This window comes from Talpa europaea (genome assembly GCF_964194135.1).
Source record: "Talpa europaea genome assembly, chromosome: 14".
In the NCBI taxonomy this organism is placed as follows: Eukaryota; Metazoa; Chordata; class Mammalia; order Eulipotyphla; family Talpidae; genus Talpa; species Talpa europaea.
Genome location: NC_140082.1, coordinates 20,320,691 through 20,346,227, shown reverse-complemented (window position 1 = coordinate 20,346,227; position 25,537 = coordinate 20,320,691). Strand labels below are relative to the sequence as shown.

The window sequence follows — 25,537 nt, the reverse complement described above, 5'->3', positions numbered from 1 at the left end:
TTATTTTAAGGATCAAGTAAGCTATTTATAATATGAACAGATTAGAAACTGACAGATACAAATAAATTGTGTGTAAAGAAAAGGCTCATGGGCCTCCTCTGGTGGTGCAGGCAGTTGAGCACAGCGCTGTGAAGCTGTTTGCATCCTCTGCAGCACTGGCTCCATCCCGGCTGGCCGGCGAGGGTCCCACATGACGCGGCAGACCTCTCCTGTCTCGCCCGCTGCTCCCCTCAGCAGTGTATTTCGTCAGTCTGCCTGTTCTGTTCCCTGCTCTGTCTCTGGTGAATCCTCTCACCCTCCCGTGCATCTGGCCTGTACCACGGTTCTTGTATAAATAAATAAATAAATCTTTAAAAAAGAAAGAAAAGGTTCAAAAGGAATGATTAATTTAAAATAATACAAAAGGAGTCTATTTAGAAAGGAAACATTTTCTTTAAAATGTGAAAGAAAAAGATAAATTCTATAATTAGACAAGATTTTTAAGTTATCTTTTAGATGATTATTAATAACTATTATATGCAGATATGTTCTTTTAACTATAGTCACTATACTTTCCCTTACTACCTTGAGAGGTAAAAAAGCAAATGTTTCTTTTAAAGATCCTCCAGAAAAACTCTTTTTGATTATCAAAAGACAGAAAAACAAGGAGGAAAGAAGTATGACATAGCAAAACTACTTAATATTTCACATATTTTCTAAAATATGTGATATGAAAGGCCTACTATTCTCACAACTGCCACTGCCAATACAGGGAGGGCATTATAGGTTTCAAGCAAAGACTGCATATAAGTAAAAGCACAATAGATGCTTGCTGAAAGAATAACTACAGAACGAAAACTGAAAAACTTTTGCTCTGAATTAAAAGAGAGAAGCATGAAAGGGGTAGAAAAAGCATAAAAGAGTCCTGAGGAAAGCCACACAGAGAAAGCCTTCAGCCAAGAAAGAGACAATCTTTGTCTGTCACTACTTATTTAGACCAGACTCTGGAAATGGCCCTATGCCCAAAATTCTGTGTAACAGAGCTTTGTTCAATAAGCTTGAAACAAGGTCCCAATCAACTGTGAAGTTAACTTGATTCAGAATGACCTATATACACAACTATAAAATAGATCTATTTAGAAAAGATGAGCTGCAAAATAAGACCCAGGGGGCAGGGGACATAAAACATGAAACACTTGGATGAGAATTATTCCAAAATATCTTCCCCTGGGAAGAACTGGATCTGTCACTAACACTTCACCCATATCCAATTTTTAATACCATCCAATGACATTTTTCTTTCTCCTCCAATCCTGCTTAAAATTTAAGACACATTATAAAATATTCCACACATTAATTACACATCCACCTTTAAAAATTTATGACTTAGGGCCTCCCCGGTGGTGCAGCGGTTGAGCACTGGGTTGCGAAGCTGCCCACAGCCTCTGCAGCACCAGTTCGATCCCCGACCACCAGGCGAGGGTCCCACATGGCGCGCAGACCTCTCCTGCAGCCTGGCTGCTCCCCTCAGCAGCGTATTTTGTCAAGTCTGCCTCCTCTGTTCCCCGCTCTGCCTCTGGCGAATCCTCTCACCCTCCCGTGCTTCTGACTGTACCCAGTGCTTATATAAATAAATAAATAAATGATTAAATAAATAAATAGATAGATAGATAAATAAATCTTTTTTAAAAATTGTGACTTAGCAATAATCATTTTTTTAAAGATTTATTTATTTATGCAAACAACAGCTGGGGTACAGGCCAGAGATGCAGGGGGTGAGAGGATTCACTAGAGACAGAGTGGGGAACAGAACAGGCAGACTGACTGAAATACACTGCTGAGGGGAGGGAGCAGTGGGAGAGACAGGAGAGGTCTGCTGCACCATGTGGGTTCCTCCCTGGCGGGCCAAGGATTGAGGATCGAACTCGAGGATCGAACTCGTGCTGCAGAGGCTGCGGATTACTTCATAGTGCAGTGCTTAACCCCTTGCGCCACCAGGGAGGCCCCAGTAATAATCATTTTTGACTAAAACTAGGGTACAAGTAAATATTAACATTTAAGGGAATATTAAATAACAGTTTAGTATCACAAATTTATATTTATTCCCTAATCTACTACTCCTTACCTAAGAATTAATATTTGTTTTAATATTTCATGAGTGTTTCTCTTCTCTTAAGAAGATAATACATTGAAAAATCTGTACAAATACCATGCATTATAGTGTTCATGACTTTCATGACTAAAAGCACAGGCTCAGGAACCAGAACGCACAGATTGAAAAGTAGACTCTAGCACTTACTTGCTGTGTAATTGTGAGCAAGTTACTTAACCACTCTATGCCTCAGTTTTCTTTTTTTTTTTTTTAAAGATTTATTTATTTATTTATACAAGCAGTGGGTACATTCAGAAGCGCGGGTGGGCGAGAGCCAGAGCAGGGAACAGAACAGGCAGATGGACCGAAATCCACTGCTGAGGGGAGCAGCGGGCAGCAGGAGAGGTCTGCGTGCCATATGGGACCCTCACCCAGTGGCCGGGGATCGAACTGGCGCTGCAGAGGCTGTGGGCAGCTTCGCAGCCCAGCGCTCAACCGCTGTGCCACTGGGGAGGCCCAATGCCTCAGTTTTCTTACCATACATATGAGATTTAATAACAACAAAAATTGCATCAACCTCAAACTGTTATGAGGATTAAATTAGTTAATATATACAAATCATTTTCAACAGTGCCTGGCACGCAAAAAGAATTAAATTTTAGTTTTTTATTATCATTGTTCTTCTCTGTTCCCCAACCTATAATGAAAGTGTTTAACTCTGAGTTTACTAGATGATATTAAACCACTTAAAGCTTATATTCACTGATAAATACAACTCACAGAAGCAATCTGAGAAATTAAAAAGTGTTAGTTCATTTAAGATGCCACAACTACAGTAAACATGTAACAAGGAAAACAAATTAGTATTATCAGAAGAGTCAAATCCAACACTTTGCAAAGATTTGGATTCTACTCAACAGCCCTTTTGAGCCTCCTTATTTCATATTCATTACTGGAGTATTTCTGGCACAATAATTCCTCTTGGAGGATATTTAAAGGTACATATTGGTACTATTGATTAAATTTAAAGCATTGATCACACACTAATTTTTCTCTCTCCTAAGATTTCACCAAAAGGACTACTAAATAATTACTACATATAAAGTTAAATATTACACATTATGTGTATTTTTTTTTTCCTAGAACAAGGGGATATAAACGAAGAAAAATTAGTGGACAAGATCTTCCAATAAATCTTTGGATATCAGAAAGCAAATGGAGCCAAGGAAACTAACTGATCAGAAGTAGCTAGAACCCAAACACCTACAGACAGCAGAGCAATTTATTCTAAAACAAAGATAACCCTAAAGAGGCTGAGACTTGGAAAGCAACATGTTCTATAGTCTACAAAAGTGTGGAATGCAGTCAAAACACAATGTGAGACTATTTGATACCCACTAAGTATAATAACACATTAGTGCAGTTACTTTGGAAAACAGTGAGTAGTTCCTCAAATGGTTAAACAGAGTTATCATATGATCCAGCGAGTCCACTCCTAGGTATACACCCAATAACACTAAAAAATATATGTTCATACAGAAACTTTTACACAAATGCCCAAACAACATTATTTTATAACAGCCCTAAAGTGGAAATAATCCAAATGTCTGCTAACCAGTGAAGAGATAAGCAAAATGTGTTATTATCCATAGTACAGATTAACAATAAAAAGAATACATGCATACATGCATGCCATAATATGAATAAACCCTGAAAACAACATGCCAGGTGAAAAAAAGCCACCACAAATGACACATACTGCATTTATATGAAATAGAGTAGCAAACCTATATAGATTTACAAAAAATGTAAATTACTGGTTACTTAGGGTTGGGTGCAAAGAGGGTGTATGAATTGGGATGACAGTTAAGAGCAGTAAGGAGTTTCTTTTTGGGTAATGACAATGTTTTAAAATTGTGCTGATGGATGCATAACTCTGAATACAGCAAAAATCACTGAATTGTTCACTTTCAGTGTGTAGACTATATGGTACATGAATTATATCTCAATAAAATTCCTTGATAAATGAGGAACATAGCTAAAAGCTGGGGAATTAAGTGTTCATACATTAAAAGTAGAGTTTCCAATCCTTACACTCACCATTTCTCAAACACCAGCATTTCCTCATGAATACAACTCTCAAAGAAATTAGATGATCATCCAATGCATAAACAAAATGTCACAAGAAAAAGAAACTTCTACATATTGAAATTTTGGGGTGCCCTTTCTCAAAACCCAGTTGCCCCACCAAATAACAGTCTCTGTCATGTGGTTTTCATTTGACCATTTCAGTTTGTCATTCTTTAATATAAGCAGATGACCAAGGGTCACCAGATTATTTGGTGCATTATTTTATATGGGGGGTGGGGGGGAGGAGACCCTACAACAAAACCGGAAAAAAGATGAAAAATATTTTGCAAAGAATATACACTTAAAAAGAGAAAAATAACATTTATGCAGAAGAATAAAAGATAATACATTAACGAGTAATCACTGAGCCTATGAAAAAGGAACTCAAAATTTAAAAAGATAGTAAAAAACAGAAACAATAAGATACACTGGAACTGAAGTCTCACAAAGAGATAAAGTAGGAAGGAAAAGTTTTAAATTAATCAAAAAGGTCTAATATCTGAATAGAACATCTAGAAAAAAAGAGAATATAGTAGAAAAGATATATTATCAAGAAAATACTACTGTATCCCCAAAATATAGTGGCAAATTTCATATTGAAAAGGGCCCAAAAGGCCCACCAACCACAAGCACACATTTATAAAAAACCAGTACCAAATTATAACCCTGTAAAATTTCAAAACACTGAAGCTAAAGTGAGTATCCCAAAGGTTTTCAAAGAAGAACAAGCTACATGCAAAGGATCAAAAATAAGAAACACATCAGACATGGAAATGACAATATTAGAAGCAAGAACAAAATGGATTACTGCTTTTAAAAGTCTGAGGGAAAATACTTTTATTCTGAAAGTAAGGACAGTATGGCACAGTGATTAACTGATTCCAAAACCTGAGTGCCCAGTTTAAATAATGCCAGTTTATAGCTGTATGACCCTGAACAAATCACATTAACACCTTGTGTATCAATTTCTTTTATAACATAGTTGTGAGGATGAAGTTATTCATAGGTTTGTAAAAAGCCCAATACATAGCACCCACTACAAGCATTCTAGAGCACAAGACCAGGGATAATAAGGGGTGGTGCAGCACTTGGCTTTTCATTATAATCCCCTAGGTAGTAGTCTTTTAATCATATTCACATATTATCAAAGGGAGGGAAGGTGAAAGAAACTGAAATGAGGCCCAACAATAGCCCATACATACAAAATAGTATCTATATACCTTTAGTTCATGAGACACAGAAAAATAGAAAATAAGTGTTCACAAAAAAGAGAGCTACCTCACTAGGCAGAGTCAGACAGAGTAAACCAGGACAGGTTGGATGAGATTAAATTTAAAAGGCACAGTTTGCTGGTAAGTCATCAATACCTTGTTTATATAAGGAAAGTCAATGGGGTAATATGGCAGATCAGATAACCTGAATAGTCCCTGCTACAAACTACGTAAATATATTTGATAGGCTGATAGCATCTTCAAAAATTCATAATCCAGTGCTAAAAAAGGGTAAAAAAAAAAAAAAAAAAAAAAAAAAAACCAGGGAGAGTAGGAAGGAAGTCTAAAACCCAGAGCAGAAATCATGAAAGAAGTTAACTTTGTAGAGGTATGTAATACACTAATAAAGTGACTTGGATTTTTATGCCAACTGGAGACAAAATTATAAGGCCTTGGGCTTGCTGAAGGTGGGAAAGTAGAAATCTGTAGAGGGGTTCTACTCCTCTACACGGCAGAGGGGACTGTGTAGATGTGACTGAGTTAAGGTCTTGAGATAGGAACTGGGGTACATTTGCTTTGTTTTGAAATGGAGAACCTTCTAAAATTAACAGTGATACCTCTGACCTATGATAAAGGACTCTAGATTGTCCAGAATGCCACAAACATAATTCAAAAGTTTGGGTTGGTACTGCCTCCTGGACCCAATGAGAGACACTTAGTGATATAGTGATGGACAAAACAGATGAGGTTCCAGTCATCATTAAAATTACTTCTAATAAAAGGAATAGTGGGGTCTCCTTGGTAGTTCAAGGGGTTAAGCACAGCACTGTGAAGCTATCCACAGCCTTTCTAGCATGAGTTCGATCCCCTGAGTTCAATCCCCTGCCTGGCTGGCTGGCCAGGGAGCTACCCACATGGCACAGCAGACCTCTCCTGCTTCGCCTGCTGCTCCCCTCAGCAGTGTATTTCAGTCAGTGTGCCTGTTCTGTTCCCCACTCTGTCTCTGGTGAATCCTCTCACCCCCCGCACCTCTGGCCTGTACCCCAGTTCTTCTATGCATAAACAAATCTTAAAAAACATAAATAAAAAGAACAGGTATTAGATAAATATACATATAATGATAAATTTGTTATAGTCTACAAATAAAAGCAAAAAGAAATGGAAAAGCAATTAGATTTTTTTTTAAGAAGTGGGGTACAGGCCAGAGTTGCTGCAGGGGGGAGGGAGTTGGGGGGGGTGAGAAGACCCACCAGAGAGAGCAGGGAGCAGAACAGGCAAATGTACTGAAACACACTGCTGAGGGGAGCAGTGGGCGAGACAGGAGAGGTCCACCACACCATGTGGGACACTCCCCAGGCCGGCCAGGCATCAAACTCATACGGCAAAGATTGTGGACAGCTTCATAGCCCTGTGCTCAACCCCCTGTACCACCAGGGAGGCGGCAGCCATTAGATTTAGAACAAGAATATCACTGTTGCTCTTTGCAAAAAGCAACATAGATGGAAGGAGGTGAAACTAAATAACAATGGATTGAGACATACACATTTGTTTGTGGGGGGAAAAGACTCCATGAGATAGTAGATTCAAGAACTTGGGGTGTGAACCATCAAGAGAGAAAAGGATTATCTCAAAGGATATGGTAAGAGAAAAACATACTTACAAATTGATTGGAAGAGAGAGCACAAGAGAAATACAGGAGAAAGGATGGATGATTGACCTGATGACTAATAATGCCAACATTTTATCATTAGATACTAAACTAAATGTTTTACATGCTATGCATTATTTCCTCTGTAAAGTCAGCACTCTTGTCCAGATTTTGCATGTGAGAAAACAAAATCAAAGACGTTAGATAATCTGAACAAATTATATGGTGGCAGAAGCAGAATTCAAACCCAGGTCTTTATGACTCTAAAGTAGACCATACCACACTGTCTTATTCATTCAACAACTACTAATCAAACCACTTCTTACATGCCAGTTACTGTACACTGAGAATACAGAAATGAATAAAACATGGTCTTGATCTTTAAAGAGTGAGATAGGGTAGATATACCTCAAGTCACTGATAAAATTAGAAACAAGTTTCATGGAATGGCACAAAAAGTCAGTACTCTACCCTAGGCTAATTAGAGAAGACTTCAGCTGTTGCTTGTGTTAAGCAGAACAGAGACAGGACAGAGTGAATTCCAAGTAAGACAAATAGCTTATGGAAGAGGATGGAGGCACAAATTTATAAGCTAAGTTTGGAACATTTGGAACAGTTGAGCACAGCAGGAATGCAATGAGAGTTAAAAGAGACCAAATCAAAGAATCTTTTAAACCAAGCTAAGAAATCTGAAATTTAAACTGCAGGAGGTAAAAGAACATTTTTAGGCTTTGAAACAAAAGAATGGGTTACTCTGCAGTCTCAGAAACTGATTAGGAGGTGAATGACTTACAGATAACCAAAAGAATGTAAAATGTGGACGAAGACTCCCAAACTAGCCATTTGCAGTCAGGATACAAGAAGGGTCTCAAAATCCCTTTTTGAAAGAGGTCATCCTGGGGCCTCCCTGGTGGCGCAGGGGTTAAAGTCTCAGTGCTGTCAAGCTACAGCAGCCACTGCTACACTCACATGGCACAGCAGACCTCTCCTGTCTTGCCCATTGCTCCTTTCAGCAGTGTCTCAGTGGATCCACCTGTTCTGCTCCCCACAGTGTCTCCGGTAAATCCCCCCACCCACCTCTAGCCTACACCCCAGTTCTTGTATACTTAAATAAAAATAAATCTTTTTGAAAAAGAGGTAGTCCTTACACTAAATGAGAACAGTCCTGTCCTACACTACTAGTTAGGGCAAAACTAAAAAAGTTTAGCCCAAAATTTGTGATCAACGGGGAGGGAATTGGAGGTTTGCGTCCTCAAATCACCACAAATAGGTGATTTGAGGCAAAATGTGGGCTTGGGTGTTTCATTTCTCCAAAAAGCTTAATGAACAGAGGCAGGATAGCCAGCTGTTTACCTAGAAAGCAAAGAACAGAGTGCCCAATTTCCAAAAGACACTGTCTTTACTTTGCTTCAGGCTTAATTACTTCAGTCTGCATCTGAGGATGGTTTGAGAAGACATAAATTTCTTTTTCTGCTAAACATGTTGCTATGATTCAGGCACCGTAGAGTTCCAGTACCAAGCAAATATGAGAGGCAGAGAAAAAGCAAGGGATAACATCAACTCCATGAACACAATACAAGAGTCATTCACCCTCACCAACGAAAGCAAATAAAAGGATAACTAATTGTAATTTTGAACTTCAGATTTATTTTCCCAAACTTAAGGTAAAGGTATATTCATCATTCCCAACATTTTATCCTACATCCTAGTCACCCTGAACAAAACATTCATGTGTTTGTTTAATGTCATTACCTGGAATGTATTTGCATTCCATGTAACATGGTAAATGCACAGGCTTCCTTCAAATGCCACTCAAATTACATGCCCACCAGACTGTGTTATATTGTTTGTATTAAATTCATGATGGAGTAAATGAGTTCTGTGAGCTACTCCAGCAAATCAGTCAAACCTGAGGAGGGTCCTAGAAACCTTTGCTTATACTGCTGGCTTTATGGAGGGTGTCTGATGTGGAGGGCAGTCTCGGGAGATTGAGCCCATAATAGTGGAATGCAATGCTATCTCTGGGGAGTCTCAGAATTTGAGTTGAATTCTTGGACACCCTGCTGGTGTCTAAAAATTGCTTGTTGGTGTTGTGAAGCCTCCACACACGCCCCTATCACAGCTGGGCTGTGGGACACCTATACAGTATGTGTTTGAAGTGCTTTAAAAAAAATTAAAAAAAAAAAAGCACTTTAGGTAATTTCAGTGGATGCTATGATATGACTGTCATAGTTCACTCAACCTTCACCTTCACCTCATCCTCCCTAACTCCACCCTAAGAGAATTTTCTTGCTCTGCTGAAGCTAAAAACTAAGAACATTTGTCCAATTGTTCTTACAGGCTTCTGGGTACAACTTCAGATCTGTCAATAAAACACTTCCACGGGATATAGAAAATAAAACTGAATAGAGACCTCTTACTACCTCTATTATTTTCCATATGTCTACTAATGATAGATGTCCTACACCTGGTATATACCTTGTAGAACTCCTACTTCTGTTATAGTTTCCTGAAAAAATGTTGCAGTAAGCTTAGCTGGACTTAAATTCCAGTCTATCGCCTGTAAAATAGGTAGCAGCTGATCTTTGTTCATTTCTTTTAGCCTTATACTATAGACTTGTATGCAATTTTAGCTGCCTAGCAAGATACCAACTGACTATAAAACAGCAAGCCCCGGGGCTGTTTCCTTTTTCCAAGTGTAGACTAACTCCACTTCCTCCTTAGTTTCTTCTTGCTAGCATTTGTTCTTCGGGTACTCCCAAGTACTTGGCTGGTTTATGCTGGAACAGAAGTTAAATGCATAGCTCTGCCCTGTTTCCATCAGCCTAAAATAGAATCTTTTTTCTGGTCCTGCAAGGTTGATGGTTCAAGTCCCTTTCATTCTTATTTATTCACAGATGGAATGGTGAATTGGTGTGTATGCATATTAGAAAAAGATGATTGGGATATGAAAAATTCTTGAACTGTGAATTTCACAGATTAGTAAATTCTTTTAAGAAGAGAATAGGGAAGGGGACGCAAAGAGACAAGACAGTCAGACTGAAAGAAAGATATAAAAAGAGAGGAAGGGAGGAAGAAGTGTCCTTACCAATTTTTATGGCCAATAAAGACATTTTAAAAACCAACAAAAATACTACATCAGCTGTCATTTAAAAAAATAAAAACAGAAGATGAAAAAGCAAAAAATAAAAAGGAAAATCTCAGACTCAATATAAGCCATACACGGACAATATTCACCAACTTATACATGAATTCGAGATTCACCCTCCTTTTCTTTCTTCATAAACCAAAAATACTTGTAAAAACAAAACACACACACACACTAGTTCTGGAACTACATTTAGGCACAAATAATCCTCAAATGAGATCATTCTGGGGTAACTGTGGTGCTAGATATAGATGGAGAGCCCAATTTGATCTACCTGACAAATAGAACCTTAATAAGAAAACAAGGTCTGATGTTAAAATTCCCAGAGGTTCTTCTATACTCGGAAAACATACAAATTCTGTCTTATGAAGGGAGGGGTGGGACAGTCTCCTGAATAGTAAAAGATATTTACAAAACATATATCAGACAAGGGGTTAATATCCAAAACATAAACAATTCATACAACCCAAAAAAAATATGCAACCTGATGAAAAAAACAGGCATAGATTCTAAAGAGACATTTCACCAAAGACTACAGATGGCCAACAGACACATGCAAAGATGTTCCACATCATTTATCATTAAGGAAACACAAAACAAAACTACGAGATTTCACCTCACACCCGTTAAAATAGTTACTACCAAAAGGTAAAAAATAATAAATATTGACACAAATGTGAACAAAAACAAAAACCTTGTATACTGCTAGAGGGTTGGTAAATTGGTACAGCCACTACGGAAAACTGATCATGTGAATTTAAAGGCTTTTACAAGCTGTTACCTGTGAGATATGATTGATGGATGACTCCATTCTCCGGAGCTGAGAGGCCTGGATGTCCAGCAACTGGAGTACATTGTTGGCCAATGCATTTATTTGATATGCAACACTAGCTAGGGATTGGGTTGTGTAGGCTTTGGTCTCTTCTAAAGCTTTTCTCTTATCTGTAGCCTGAAATAAGAAAAAAGAACCAATATTTACTAGAGTAACATTCATTAAACATATATATTCTGTATAAAAGTTATAATTGTATTTTTTAACAGAAAAACGCAACTGGGGCCTCCTTGGTGGGGCAAGGTGATTAAGCACAGCACTGTGAAGCTACCTGCAGCATGAGTTTTTTGACTTTAGAAAGATCACTTCAGCCAGTTTTGTAAAGTAGGCTGGGAAAATGAAGAGAAGACACAAGAATGGAGAGAGGGGGCCTCCCTGGTGGCGCAGCAGCCCACAGCCTCTGCAGCGCCAGTTCGATCCCCGGCCACAGGGCGAGGGTCCCACATGGCACACAGACTTCTCCTGCTGTCTGCTGCTCCCCTCAGCAGTGTGCTTCGGTCCTTCTGCCTTCTCTGGCTCTGGTGAATTCTCTCACCCTCCAGCGCTTCTGACTGTACCCAGTGCTTGTATAAATAAATAAATAAATCTTTAAAAAAAAAAAGAATGGAGAGAGGAACTCTTCTGTAATATGAAAGGTATCTTTATGTTAAATGTACCACTTACACTAATTAACAATGAGGAAAAAGAAATTTGGTGAGGTTAAGTAATTTGTCCAAAAGAGCAGTGCTAAGAAGAAATAGTCACTATGTCTCTGAGGTCCGTCTTCCAATATTGCACAATGCCTCCCAGTCTATAATTCTGTAAGTGAACATCGTTCTACTGTGTCAAAGTGAAATTACTAAAGTATTTCCTCTAAGACAAGCCACTCCAAGTCATCATTAAGTAATTTGTATGCCATGTCAATGTTAATTAACAAAAAGATAAGAGTGAGAAAGTAGACTTTCTCAGGATTGCTGAGAATGTTGAATGTATGATATAACTCTCTATACAGGAGTTCTACAAATAAACAAAAATTAAACATTTAACACTTTTGAGTCATTCCTCAATAAAGTAAAAAATTTACATCTTTAATTCATACCCAGATAAATGTGATTCTAGTAGGAAATTACTTAAGGAATATAATGCATCGTTTTATAAACTACTTGGTAAGGTGGTAGTTAATACTGTCACAATCAGCACCACCTTAATTAATTGACTTGAGAAAAACAAAGGACTTCTGCTTAAAAAAGAAAAAAATCAAGGGTCTATAAATACCAACAAAAGTATCTTGTCCTACCATTAATCCTGCCTACTTCCTCCTTTATACATGCTTACAATAAAGTCTCACAGAATCAGTCCTGGCTGGTCTCCATTCTAGCAATTCATCAACCACATTTTCCCAACCAAAAATTAGGACCTCTGATGACACTAACTGACAAACTACCATTACCCTTATTTCATAATCTATTATATTATAAGACTTATAAGAATATACAAATAATTAAAGTATCTATCAAAACTAAGTGAATTTTCTAAATTAGTTATTCCAAAAGAACTGTGACCTGTAGAGTCAGTTTTATAAATATTCTCAAAAATCTGAGATGTGAAGAGAAGGATATTCTGTTTACACATCAGCTATAAACTAGAAAAAGAAAGAAACAATAGAAAGAAAAACATTTTACAAATAAATTACCACATATTGAACCCTAACTAAATAATCTATTAGAAATCTAAATGCTAATTAAGGGATATGATAGCATTAAAAAAAAATCCATCTAACAAAATATGTACAAGAGCTACACAAAGAAAACTACAAAACTGGGCCTCCCTGGTGGCACAAGGGGTTAAGACGCTGCCTATGAGGCAATCTGCAGCCACTACAGCATGTGTTCGATTCCGGGCCAGGGAGGAACCCACACGGTGCAGCAGACCTCTCCTGACTCGCCCACTGCTCCCCTCAGCAGTGTATTTCAGTAGATCTGCCTGTTCTGTTTCCCACTCTGTCTCTGGTGAATCCTCTCACCCCCCCCCCCCGCACCTCTAGCCTATACCCCAGCTCTTGTATGCATAAATAAATAAATCTTTAAAAAAAAAAAAAAAACCCTACAAAACTGATGAAAGAAATAAAAGAACTAAATGAATTTCAAAAAGACATTTTTTTATGGTTATGGAAAGACTTAGTACTGTCAAGATGTCTCTTCTTCCTAACTATATATTTATGCAAACCTAATGAAAATCCAAACTTTTTTTTTTAATAAATAACAGTGTACTCTAAAGATTTGTTTGTTTTTTTTTTAAGATTTATTTATTTATTCATACAAGAGCTGGGGTGCAGGCCAGAGATGTGGGGTTTGAGAGAATTCACCAGAGACAGAGTGGGGAGCAGAACAGGCAGACTGACTGAAATACACTGCTGAGGGGTGCAGCGGGCGAGTCAGGAGAGATCTGCTGCGCCATGTGGGTTGCTCCCTGACCAGTCAGGGAATCAAACTTGTGCTGAAGAGGCTGTGGATTGCTTCCCAGTGAGGTGCTTAATCCCTTGCGCCACCAGGAAGGCTCAGGTTTGTTTTAAAAAAAAAAAAAAAAATCATGTGGGCCTCCCCAGTGACGCAGAGGTTGAGCGCTGGGTTGCGAAGCTGCCTGCAGCCTCTGCGGCACCGGTTCGATCCCTGGCTGCTCCCTGGCCACTGGAGGAAGGTCCCACATGGCGCGCAGACCTCTCCTGCTGCCCACTGCTCCCCTCAGCAATGTACTTCGGTCCTTCTGCCTGCTCTGCTCCCCAATCTGGCTCTGGTGAATTCTCTCACCCTCCTGCGCTTCTGACTGTATCCAGTGCATGTATAAACAAAACAAACAAACAAACAAACAAATAAAACATGCTTCTATTTTAAAAAAAAAAAATATGTCACCAAAATAGTCAAATGGAGAGTACCTTCCTCTCCAGTGGAATGGATATCCCTCATGGTATCCACCCACAACAACAATTTGTCATGCATCCATGGACAAAGTTGCCTTTCTGGGAGCTATGGGATCCAGAAAGGGGACTGTGAAACCCAGTCAGTCCAACACTGAGGAGAGCCATTTTAAAAAGACAGGTCACCTATGTAGCTGACTCTAGCAGGCTTTCAAAAATAGTTTCATATCAGAGGGATTTGGTTATAGCTCCACTTGGCTCTAGTTCTGCCACACAGGAACCAAAGAGGAATCTAGTCCACCCATGCACTGAATAGCATACACACAGGGTTTGATCCTAGAGAAGGACTCTAAAATGACGCACACAGCAACTCTACTGTCTTGGAGTCAGTGTTTGGGACCCTCTAATTTAGACAATCTACTATAGACAAAAGAACCTTTGTGAAAGTCCATTAGTCTAGGAAGAAGTCCCAGCCCACCTTTAGGATGAAGAAAAAAATCTGAAATGAGAATCATGGGAAAGGGTAAAAAGAACAGTTTGACTTTACCCATGTTACCCTTACCTCCAAATCAGCATAGCTTAGTGCCAAGAGAGCCCTTGTAAACAATGATTTTTCCCATGAAACAAAATGAGTGTGTGTGAGAAAGCACCAGGTTTCTCCAGCTATGAGGCACACTGCCAAATTGGGCCTTCTCTCTCTTGTTCCATCCAGAATACTGAGTCCTGAGCTCCAAGAGTAGGGGTAATAAGTCCCTGGGAGAAGAGCTGTCAGAGCTTGAAACAAAACATATCAGAACAATGTGGATCCCAATAAGCACATCATGGACTCTATTAGAAAGTCAGAAGGAGAGCCACTTGGATCCCTTGCTTTTGCTTCCCCACAACTGGTCCAAAGGCACACCCAGCACCCCACATCCTGACCTCCCACACATACCCATCTCATAGCTGGCTCCCTGTGAATGCTCCTGACAATGAGGAGAGTGAGCCTGAGCAAAAAGCTAATGAGCATTCACAAAAAGCTGACCTGAATAAGAAGGCCTGTGAGAGACCATAAACTTCAGCACATAGCACCACCTTTGGGGAAGCAAAAAACAAAAAGAAAAAAAGAAAAGGCTTTCAGCACTTGACCTGGTACTATCCTGAATCAAAGAAAAAGCATACAAGCTTAAGTATTATGCCACAACTAGGAATGAGGAGTATGGAGCAGGCATGCCCATAGAGATCTGAGAAAACCTCAGAATCTCCAGCAGAACTGACAGCTGCTTCTCTCCTGCATCAATCAATCAAGACTGATGGAGGTTTCTGCTACTTTAAATGCAAAGAAAGCAAAGCATTCAAGGAATATAAAATTTCAAAGAAATGCAATACCATCAAAGTCTCAAAATAATTTTCCAGTAACCAACTCCAAAGACATGGAATTTTGAAATTTATTCAATAAAGAATTCAAAAGAGCTGTTTTAAGGAAACTCAGTGAACTATAAGAAAACAGAAAGATAATTCAACAAAATCAATAAAAGTAATCCACAGATGAAAAGTTTAACAAAGAGATATAACAGAGAAATAAATAGAAATTCTGGAGCTAAAGAATACAATGAATGAAATAAAAAATGCAAAAGAGAGTATCAACAGCAGCAAGGATCAATCAGATAAAAGAATCCGTGGAGTATAAGACAGTAACTTTGAAATAATCCAGCCAGAGAACAAAGAAAAAAGAATTAAAAAGAGTGGGAAAAGCCGAGGTGATTTCTGGGAAACAATAAAGAGAAACAATTTGCAAATGATTGATGTTCCATAAGGAAAAGAGAGGGAGGGCAGAAAGCTTATTTAAAGAATTGCTGAGAACTTTCCCAAGTCTGGGGAAAGATTTGGACATCCAAATTCATAAGCTGACAGGTGCCCAAACAAATTCAACTCAAAGCGATCTTTCCCAAGACATACAATAAAACTGTCAAAAATCAAAAAGAATCTTAATAGAAAGCAGGTGGAGGAAGAAAAAGACAAGGAGGAGAAAAAGCCACCACAGCAGCTTGTCTCATGAAAGGGGATCCCCATAAAGCTATCGGCAGACTTCTCAGCAGAAACTTTACAGATCAGGGGAGTGAAATGATATATTACAAAGAAAAAACACACTAACCAAGAATACTTTAATCATCAAAGCTGTCCTTCGGAAATAAAGAGATAAAGACTTTCAGATAAGTAAAGGTTGGGGGGGGGTTATCACAACTAGACCTGCATTACAAGAAATAATGACGTCTTCAAGCTGAAATGGAAGATGCTAATTAGTAACATGAAAACACTAAGAAACACAGCACACTGGTAAAGGTTAAGTATAATTTCGTATATCTTATAATTCAATATATCGTATTCAGTACATAGGTTATTATAATGCAGTACACAGCATTTTATATTCAGTATATAGTGCATTCCATATGCTATATATGCATCATGTATTACAAAGGAAATGAAACCAGAATCTTGAAGAGATGACTGCACTCCCAGGTTCATTATTACAGCATTTTTCATAATATGGAAACAACATAGGTCTACAGATGAATGAAAAAAGAAGATGTGAAGATATGAAAGGCATATTTTTCAGTCATGAGAAAGAGGAAATCCTGCTATTTCCAACAACATGGACTTTATGGGCAGTACACTAGTTAATCTAAGTCAGAGGCAGAAAGACAAATGCCACATGAAACCACATATGCAGAATCTAAAAATTTTGTACTCAGGTTACTGCCAGGGTTGGGGGTTGGGAGACATGAGATATTGATCAAAGGATACAAACTTTGAGTTATAAGCTAAGTTCTGGGGCTCTAATGTATAACATGATGACTATAGTTAACAATACTGTATTACAACAATACTTTTATTTGAAAGTTGCTAAGAGTAAATCTTAAATGTTCTTACTACAAAATGTTAATTCTGTGAGGTGAAGAGTTGTAGGATTTTAGTTAATCCTACTGTGGATATTTTAAACAGTCACAAGGTACACCTTAAATTTATACAATGTATAGTTAATGTATAATGTATAGCCTAATAAACCTGGAAAAAATTAATAAGGCTTATATGGAGAATCAAAAGACCCAGAATATTAAACACAATTCATCAACTATAACAAGTGTACCCTTCTATTACAGGATGCTGGTATTATGGAAGAGTGTATATGTGTGGGGCAGAGGGTATACGGGAAATCTACATACCTTTAAATTTTGCTGAGAACCTAGAACTGTTCTAAAAAATAAAATCTATTTAAAAAGAAGAAAGGAAAGGAGGGAGGGAGGGAGGAAGGGAGCAGGCAGGCAGGCAGGCAGGCAGGCAAGAAAAAAAGAAATTTATTCATCTTAATATGTTACTTCAAATAGTTTTGGTTATCAGCAATTTAACACAGCAACTAAAATTCAGGCTACAGAAAAGGGTTCAATAAACTATGACCCTCAGGCAAAATACTTGTCCTCTGTGTTTGCACATCAGATTAGTTAGTAGCATCAGATTTTTTTTTTTTTACTACAAGGCAGAGTTGAGTACTTATGATAGACCAAATGGCCTGCAAAACCCAAATAATAATAAATTGAAGTCATAAGTTTAGCTGTGATCTCCATGAATCCATAAAGATAAAGAAACAAGATCTTTATCATTGTATGATTTTTAGCATCCATGAGGTCAAAACAGCTTGGAAGAAGCAAACTTTTTTAAGATTTCTAGCTGGCTGTAAAAGGAATGTTTTATTGCAATTTTCCTCAGCAATATAAATATATCACTCCTCTCACTTCACAACACTCTTCTCTTCACCCAAAATACAAAACAGAAACCCTGAGAATGGATTTTCACATAGATAGTAATATAGTGCTCCTGCCTTTCTCCCTTTCTTTCTTCCTCCCATTCTTTTTGGGGGAGAGTGGGGAACCAGAGGGGGAAGGGAAAGAAGAATAAAGATGAGTGGAAGAAATGTATAACTGAATTGGAAATCAACAGCTCTGTTGTCCACAAAATATTAATAAACAGTAATAACAAATCCACTCATGCAAACAGTCCCCATATCACACTTCTTTCATACAAAAGTGATTTATTCTGGGCCTCCCTGGTGGCGCAGGGGTTAAAGACACAGAGCTATCAAGCTATTGGCAGACACTGCAGCACAAGTTCGATCCCCAGCAGGTCAGGGAACAACCCACATGGCGCAGCAGACCTCTCCTGTCTCGCCCACTGCTCCCCTTAGCAGTGTACTTCAGTAGATCTGCCTGTTCTACTCCCCATTCTCTGGTGAATCCTCTCATGCCCCTGCATCTCTGGTCTACACCCGAGTACTTGTGTGCACAAATAAGTTAAATCCTGTTTAAAAAGTGATTTATTCAGATATACAATTCATTTCTTATGCACATACTCCCTCATTCAGTTTTTGTTGATTATGCTAAATGTGTCTAGATAAAGGAATAAAATATATATCAGAGTATAGCAAAAGTACAATTTTATCTTACCAATGTTAAAGTTTTAAAACATGGTTCCTGTTTTTAAATATGGAAAACAGTAAATTTCAGGTCTTCTAAGTTTAATGGCAGCAGTTCAGGTTTATTTATTTATTTTTTAATAGAGGCATGTTTTTTATTTATTTATTTGTTTGTTTGTTTGTTTTGTTTATACAAGCACTGGGTAGTCAGAAGCGCAGGGGGGTGAGAGAATTCACCAGAGCCAGAGCGGGGAGCAGAGCAGGCAGAAGGACCGAAGTACACTGCTGAGGGGAGCAGCGGGCGGCAGGAGAGGTCTGTGAGCCATGTGGGACCCTCCTCCAGTGGCCAGGGAGCAGCTGGGGATCGAACTGGCGCCGCAGAGGCCGCGGGCAGCTTCGCAAACCAGAGCTCAACCGCTGTGCCACCAGGGAGGCCCAGTTCAGGTTTATTTTTGACTGAAACCTTATCTCCTCCACTACCCTCCCTTGCATCGGATACAAACTACTTGTATCTCTCAAACGTGCCTTGAATACATGATGTTCCTACTACCTGCATCCCCTGTCTCCCAACCCTCCTCACTGCCCCTTAACTCTTTAAACTCATGATTCAACTAAACTCACTCTTCATGAAAAGGTGCCTTCTCTGAAACTCCCAACACTGCACTTTCCCTTAGAATACTCTCCAAAGGTTCCTTTTTATACACACTGATTGATGAAAAGAACATGTTTTAGTGATGGCACAGAAAGCCAGTGTGATGGAGCCATTAGGAGCACATACCTGAGTCTGAACCACAGCACACTGACCTTTTGAAAAGTTACAACTTTCTAAGAGTTTATGATGATATCATTATAACAGAGACATTTGTACTAATTTTATAATCAGCAAAGGAAAATCCATTTTTTTATGAATGCTGAACATTTTTTGTTAATACCTGTCATTTTTTTTTTAAGATTTATTTATTTATGCATTCAAGAGCTGGAGTACAGGACAGAGATGTGGGTGGTGAGAGGATCCACCAGACACAGAGTGGGGAACAGAACAGGCAGACTGACTGAAATACACTGCTGAGGGGAGCAGCGGGCGAGACAGGAGAGGTCTGCTGCGCCATGTGGTTTCTCCCTGGCTGGCTGGGGATCAAACTTGTGCTGCAGAGGCCAGGGATTGCTTCCTAGTGCTGCTTAACCCTATGTGCCACCAGGGAGGCCAATATACTTGCCATTTTACAAAATATCTTTTTTTGTTGACATCCTACAAATGATATCATCCAACAATGTCCCGATACTTTCTTCTTGTGAAGATCATTTATGTATCTTTTTGAGTCTATAATATTTGGTATTTCAGAAAGATTTTTCAGAGAAACCTGAGACCTTCTACCTGAGATATAAGGTATTTTTGATATAAGGTATCTGTTCTCCTGCAATATAAATGATTACAATTGATGTATCATTTGCTGAGATACCAAATTTCTTCAAAGCCTCTGAAATATTGTTATTTAGGGAAAGGCTGAAAATGATTTCAGTAGACAGAGTTCTTGTTTTCATTTTTCCCATTTTGCAAAGGTGAACTGCTTTGTTTGCTGCGATAAGTATCTGAAATGAATCAGCAGTCACTGCAGGGATTATTAATGAGCCATCAATGGGCACCTCCTTTTCCATCAAATCTGCAGCATTTTTTACATTTTTAAATAACAGAAGGGTCACCCTCTGCCTCTCTCCTTTCAGTCCCACCAGGCCCAGCCCATGAAAAGTTCCTTTTTTAAAAGGGACATTCCCAAATTTCATATAAGTCACACAAATCTTAATACAAGTATTCATTAAGAGATTCTAAGTGTATAAAAATGACAATTTCTAATACAGAAGATGATGACAGAACACCAAAAGTGACATCAGGAGAAACTTGCTATATCCAATAGTATAGAGCCAGAGACCTTGGAGTCCTTTCCTCTCTTTCTTCTCCCCACTCTGCCCACACAGCTAACTAACAGTCAAGCCTCATTCCTATTTTCCAACCCACTGCTCTGCCAATCAATTCAATTGTGGAGGAGTAAAAGCTGGAAAGTGTTGGAACCAACTGTGTACTAACGACTGAAAAGAGAAGGTCTATAGATTCACTTCGGTGACTGCAAATTACCTCTGTAGGCGTATTAGCTTTAAGCTGGAGGAGAACAGCTACAACGTTATCTTTGAGTTCTCCCTTTCCTTAACCACCCCTATCTCCTTCACCAAGGTTTCCTGACTATTACTTTCCTTGCATCCATTCCTTCCTTTTCAAATCTTCACTGAAGCTATCTCATGTAAGAATTACACATGGCTAAATAAAACAATCCTAACTGGTCACTCTGCATACAGTCTATCCTGCATTAAGGAAACATGGTTTTTCTTAGACAGCCTCACCCTTAGTGCAAAAATTGAAAGGATAAAAAATAGGACAAAGAGCAGGGAATAAACAAAAGGGAATTTCAACTTTTGCATTTAATACAACTGTATTATCTGAATCTCTTTTAGGAATGCACCACTTTTAAAAAATGCTGCTTGATAATTTTTCTTCCATAAGCAAATTTTTTTTAAGATTTATTTATTTATGCATACAAGAACTGGGGTACAGGCCAGAGGTGCAGGGGGTGAGAGGATTCACCAGAGACAAAGTGGGGAGCATAACAGGCAGATTGACTGAAATACACTGCAGAGGAGAGCAGTAGGTGAGACAATAGAGGTCTGCTGCGCCATGTGGGTCACTTTCCTGGCTGGGGATAGAACTCTGTGCTGCAGTAGCTGCGGACTGCTTCATGGTGCTGATGCTTAACCCCTTGCGCCACCAAGGAGGCCCCCATAAGCAAAATTCTAATGACGCCAAAACTGGAATCAAAACCCTTTCAAAAATAACAATCATATGCTTCTATACAGAACATTTCATCATTTAAATATAAGTGTTATAGATCAATTTTCTCTTAATTTTAAGGCTTTATAATCTTCCACCAGTCAATGGTTTTTACCTAACGATATGACATATAAAACAGACGTCATAATACCACATCACAATACCTAGCATAGTCTTTCAAAGAGTAGGTGATAACTATTTGTTGAATACTTCTAACATATCCCTATAGCCTCAAGCATACCTCTTTATAGAACAGAAAAATAAGCAATCACAGCCTATGTCAATAATATCAAACACTAGAGATTTTAGCTAATTTACCAACACTTTCTTTTAAAGATTTATTTATTTATGCATGCATGCATGCATGCACTGGGTATAGTCAGAAGCGCGGGAGGGTGAGAGAATTCACCAGAGCCAGGGCGGGGAGCAGAGCAGGCAGAAGGACCGAAGTACACTGCTGAGGGGAGCAGCACGCCATGTGGGACCCTCCTCCGGTGGCTGGGGAGCAGCTGAGGATGGAACCGGCGCTGCAGAGGCTGTGGGCAGCTTCGCAGCCCAGCGCTCAACCGCTGCGCCACTGGGGAGGCCCTAATTTACCAACACTTAACAACCATCCCCTCTAGTCTAGTCTCACTCAATCTCTCCTGGAGTCCCTTCCAATCTGTACTCAGTCTCCTTCTAATCTGCTCTCCACTCTATTCACCAGTAACCCTTTCAAAAAGTAAAAATAATGCTTTCCCATACCTTAAAACTCATCTCATCAGCCTCAGGAAAAAAAAATCAACATCCTCAGTATAGCCTTTACAGCCTACATAACTCCTCACAGATTATTTACCCCTCTTTGCTCACAATCTTCTCAAGCACACCCTGCTTTCACTTACCTTTGGAACTGTACATAAAATGTTCCTGTTCCCTCTGGTAGAGAGAGTTTTTCCTTCCCTCAAAATTTCCTGGTTAACAGATCACTCATCAGATCTCAACTCCAACATTACTTCTTCAACGTGATATGCTAGGTGAAGGAACTTAATATATACTCTCATGTCAACAAGCACTTCCTAGATAAAATCTATTACTAGTATATGACTTACTTTAAAGGAGGGGGGAAGGGAAAAAGACATAAATCCCTTAAGTACAAAGATTCACTAAGCTCACTGATAATAACACAGGAAAAAAAATATTTCTGATAACTGAATAGGAGGTGACAGACACGTATTCTGTCATATTGTGAAATACATGTTACATATAACCACACGTATTTCATTTTATTGACCATTTCTTTTAAAACACCTATGGCCCCAACTTGGAATCCAATAAAATTTTGCCACTTTTCTCTGAGATCTTTACGGTATTCTCCATCATTCTGAAAAACTGGTGTATCACCATTGTGTCTTACCACTATTCAAAGGAAAACTGAATATTAATTATTGAATACTAATTTCAATGGAATAGGAAGCTGAACAAGAAAAAAGGTATCTTAACCTTTCTGAAAGAGAAATGGATTAATCCAAAGTCTTTCCTTCATGATAAACATAAAAATATATAAAGAGGGAAAATGTTGGAGAAACAGCTGTAACAAAAGCACTTTTTGTCCTTTTCTCCCACTTTAACTCAGCTATTTTTTTTTAGACATAAATATATTAGTACAGGAAATATATATACCACGGACAATATCAACAACATATTTTTAAATTTATTTTTAAGTAAAATAGTCACATGGTTGAAAATTCAACAACAGATTTCCTCAGATCTAAACTGGAACACACTCAAGTTAGAAATAAATGATGATTATATCATTTTTAAATTAAAATTATTTCATATGGCTTTATAAAAACCCTATCATTTAAATAAGTTCCCATTAAACAAATTTATTCAAACAAACTACTAAGATTTTGGCAAGGATAAATTTGAAGAAAGCAAATATATGCAACTTTTAAAACTATTTCAAAATTAATACTACTGAGATGAAATATGCAGAGCAGTAAGACCTGGAATACAAAAACTATCCAAAATAATTAACACAGTATATGCTAAGAGAATTCCTACACAAAGAACTTTAAATTTTTATGAGGTATATTACTCAAGCTACTTTGGTTAGAGGTGCCCAATATACACAATGCTATACAATGATATTTAAAATTCAGACTCCCATTATTATCACGAAAAACATTTAGTCTACTGAACCAATTATCCATACAAAAGTTTCTCAAAGTGAAGTCTGCAGACCACTGAGGACCCCTAAGGCCCTTTCAGGGGCTTACAAGGGCAAAACTATTTTCACAATACTGTTTTTTGCTTCCCTTGGTGTGCTGAATGGTGCAAAAGCAGGAGTACACTACCAACCTCTTAGCATGAATCAAGGCAGAAACACCAACTGTACTTGCAGGCATTGTGTTCTTTACTGGCAAGCACTCGGGAGGGAAAAGATATTTCATCTAAGTGTTCTGAATGAAGCAGGGGAAAAAAAATACCAATTTCATCGAATCTTGATCCTTAAGATATCTTTTAATATTCTGTGTAGCAAAATGGGAAGTATGCATATAGCACTAAGTATTATGGTTGACTTTATGAGAAAAGAAGACTTGTGCAATTTATCCATAAGCTAAATACGTCACTTTTCCATGGAACTTCAAAATACAACTTCACTGTTACTCAAAAAAAATAAAGTATGCTTATTCAGATTGGATGTCTAGCAGGTATTTTTCCAAATATGAATCAAGTAAGCCAATCACTTCAAGGAAAAATCTGTTAATATTTGTTCCAGTAGGGAAATTCCAGCTTTCAAGCAAAAAATTAAAATTTAAGAAAATTTTTATCCATCCCCAAATCCTTGGGAGTACTTCAATATTTAAAGGCACGCCCAATACCTGCGGTGACAGGTGATTTTTTTCATATCATATGTCAACAGTCAGAAATCTGCATAATTCAATGAACAAATATTCTCCAAATGACCCATGGAACAACTTTTTTTTTTTATAATAAATTTTATTTTTATATTCCCCATACAATTGCAACCCCCTTATTTCGACCCCAATCCCTCCCCTCCCGCCCCCTACCAGCCATAGAGTGTCAGGGAGTATGAAATCTTCACTGATAACAATGTCAGAACCCCCATTGCCACCAATCTTTAAAAAACCACCTTCTGTTGAATTTTGATGGTCAAAGAAAGATCCACAAGCATGCATACATAGGCAATTAATTAACACTCCTCCCTCCCTAACTACAGAACTGTATTAAAGGCAATCTTTCTCATATACGTCAGCCAAAATAAAATATCACAACAGGCTGAATGCAGAAGTAGGTAGAAGAATTGTCTTCCATTAACCAGTCACTAAAAAGATTTGCAATAATATAAAACAATGACATGTTTCCCATTAAACTTCTTTTGTTTTGGAAAGTTAAGGTTATTTCTCAGAAAACAGACGATGTTAACAAAAATAAATCCCACTACATATTGTTTTAAATGAATAAATGAGTTAAACTTGTTTTAACTTTTTAATTAAAGATTTATTTTTATTTATACAAGAACTAGGGTAGAGGCCATAGATGCGGGGGTTGAGAGGACTCACCAGAGACAGAGCAGGCAGCAGAACAGGCAGACTGACTGATATACACTGCTGAGGGGAGCAGCAGGCGAGACAGGAGAGGTCTGCTGTGCCATGTGGATATCTCCCTGGCCAGCTAGGAATCAAACCTGTGCTGCAGAGGCTGTGGACAGCTTTTCAGCGCTGCGCTCAACCCGCTGCGCTACCGGGGAGGCGCATGTTTTAATTTTCGAAACAGTAAATACTGGTAGGTATGACCCACTAAAAGAAAAGTTCTCTGGGGTCCTCAGTACTTTTTATTTTTAAAGATATTATTTTTATTTATTTATGCATACAAGAACTGGGGTGTATGGTAGAGGTATGGGGGAGGGAGGAATGAGGGATTCACCAGAGACAGAGTGTGGAGCAGAACAGGCAGATCTACTGAAACACACTGCTGAGGGGAGATGTGGGTGAGACAAAAGAGGCTTGCTGTGCCATGTGGGTCAGCTCCCAAGCCAGTGGCTGGCAATAGCTTCAAAGCACTGAGACTTTTTAAGCCCTGCGCCACCAGGGAGGTTCTGGTCCTCAGTAGTTTTTAATTGTATAAAGGAGTTCTGAGACTTTAATGTGTCAGTGCTGTTGGATCTATTTTGCTGAAAATTACTCAGGAGATAAAGACAAAATATTTTAAATTCACACATCCTCACCTATTATTTTCTCTCTTCAGTAAGACTTAGAAAATTGCCTTTAATAAA

General features: G+C 38.4%; 1 protein-coding gene and 1 pseudogene across 33 annotated transcripts in view; both read right to left on the bottom strand.

Annotated features, from left to right (window-relative positions):
* The window catches only part of ABI1 (abl interactor 1), a gene marked incomplete at both ends in the record, with an annotated part of 69,507 nt that overhangs the window by 30,766 nt on the left and 13,204 nt on the right, over positions 1–25,537 (bottom strand). For 25 of the 32 annotated variants that reach the window (XM_084254404.1, XM_084254434.1, XM_084254415.1 and 22 more), the window contains one exon: positions 10,990–11,157. The exons of 6 other annotated variants lie outside the window; for them this stretch is intronic. In XM_084254404.1, the coding sequence (XP_084110530.1) occupies positions 10,990–11,157 (168 nt within the window). Of the gene's footprint in view, positions 1–10,989; positions 11,217–25,537 lie in introns of all 32 variants that reach the window. One more of the 32 variants, XM_084254426.1, reaches the window with a different exon arrangement.
* Positions 19,602–20,162, bottom strand: LOC311183591 (EKC/KEOPS complex subunit TPRKB-like; annotated as a pseudogene). Its single transcript has one exon. The product of its transcript is annotated as an EKC/KEOPS complex subunit TPRKB-like (transcript).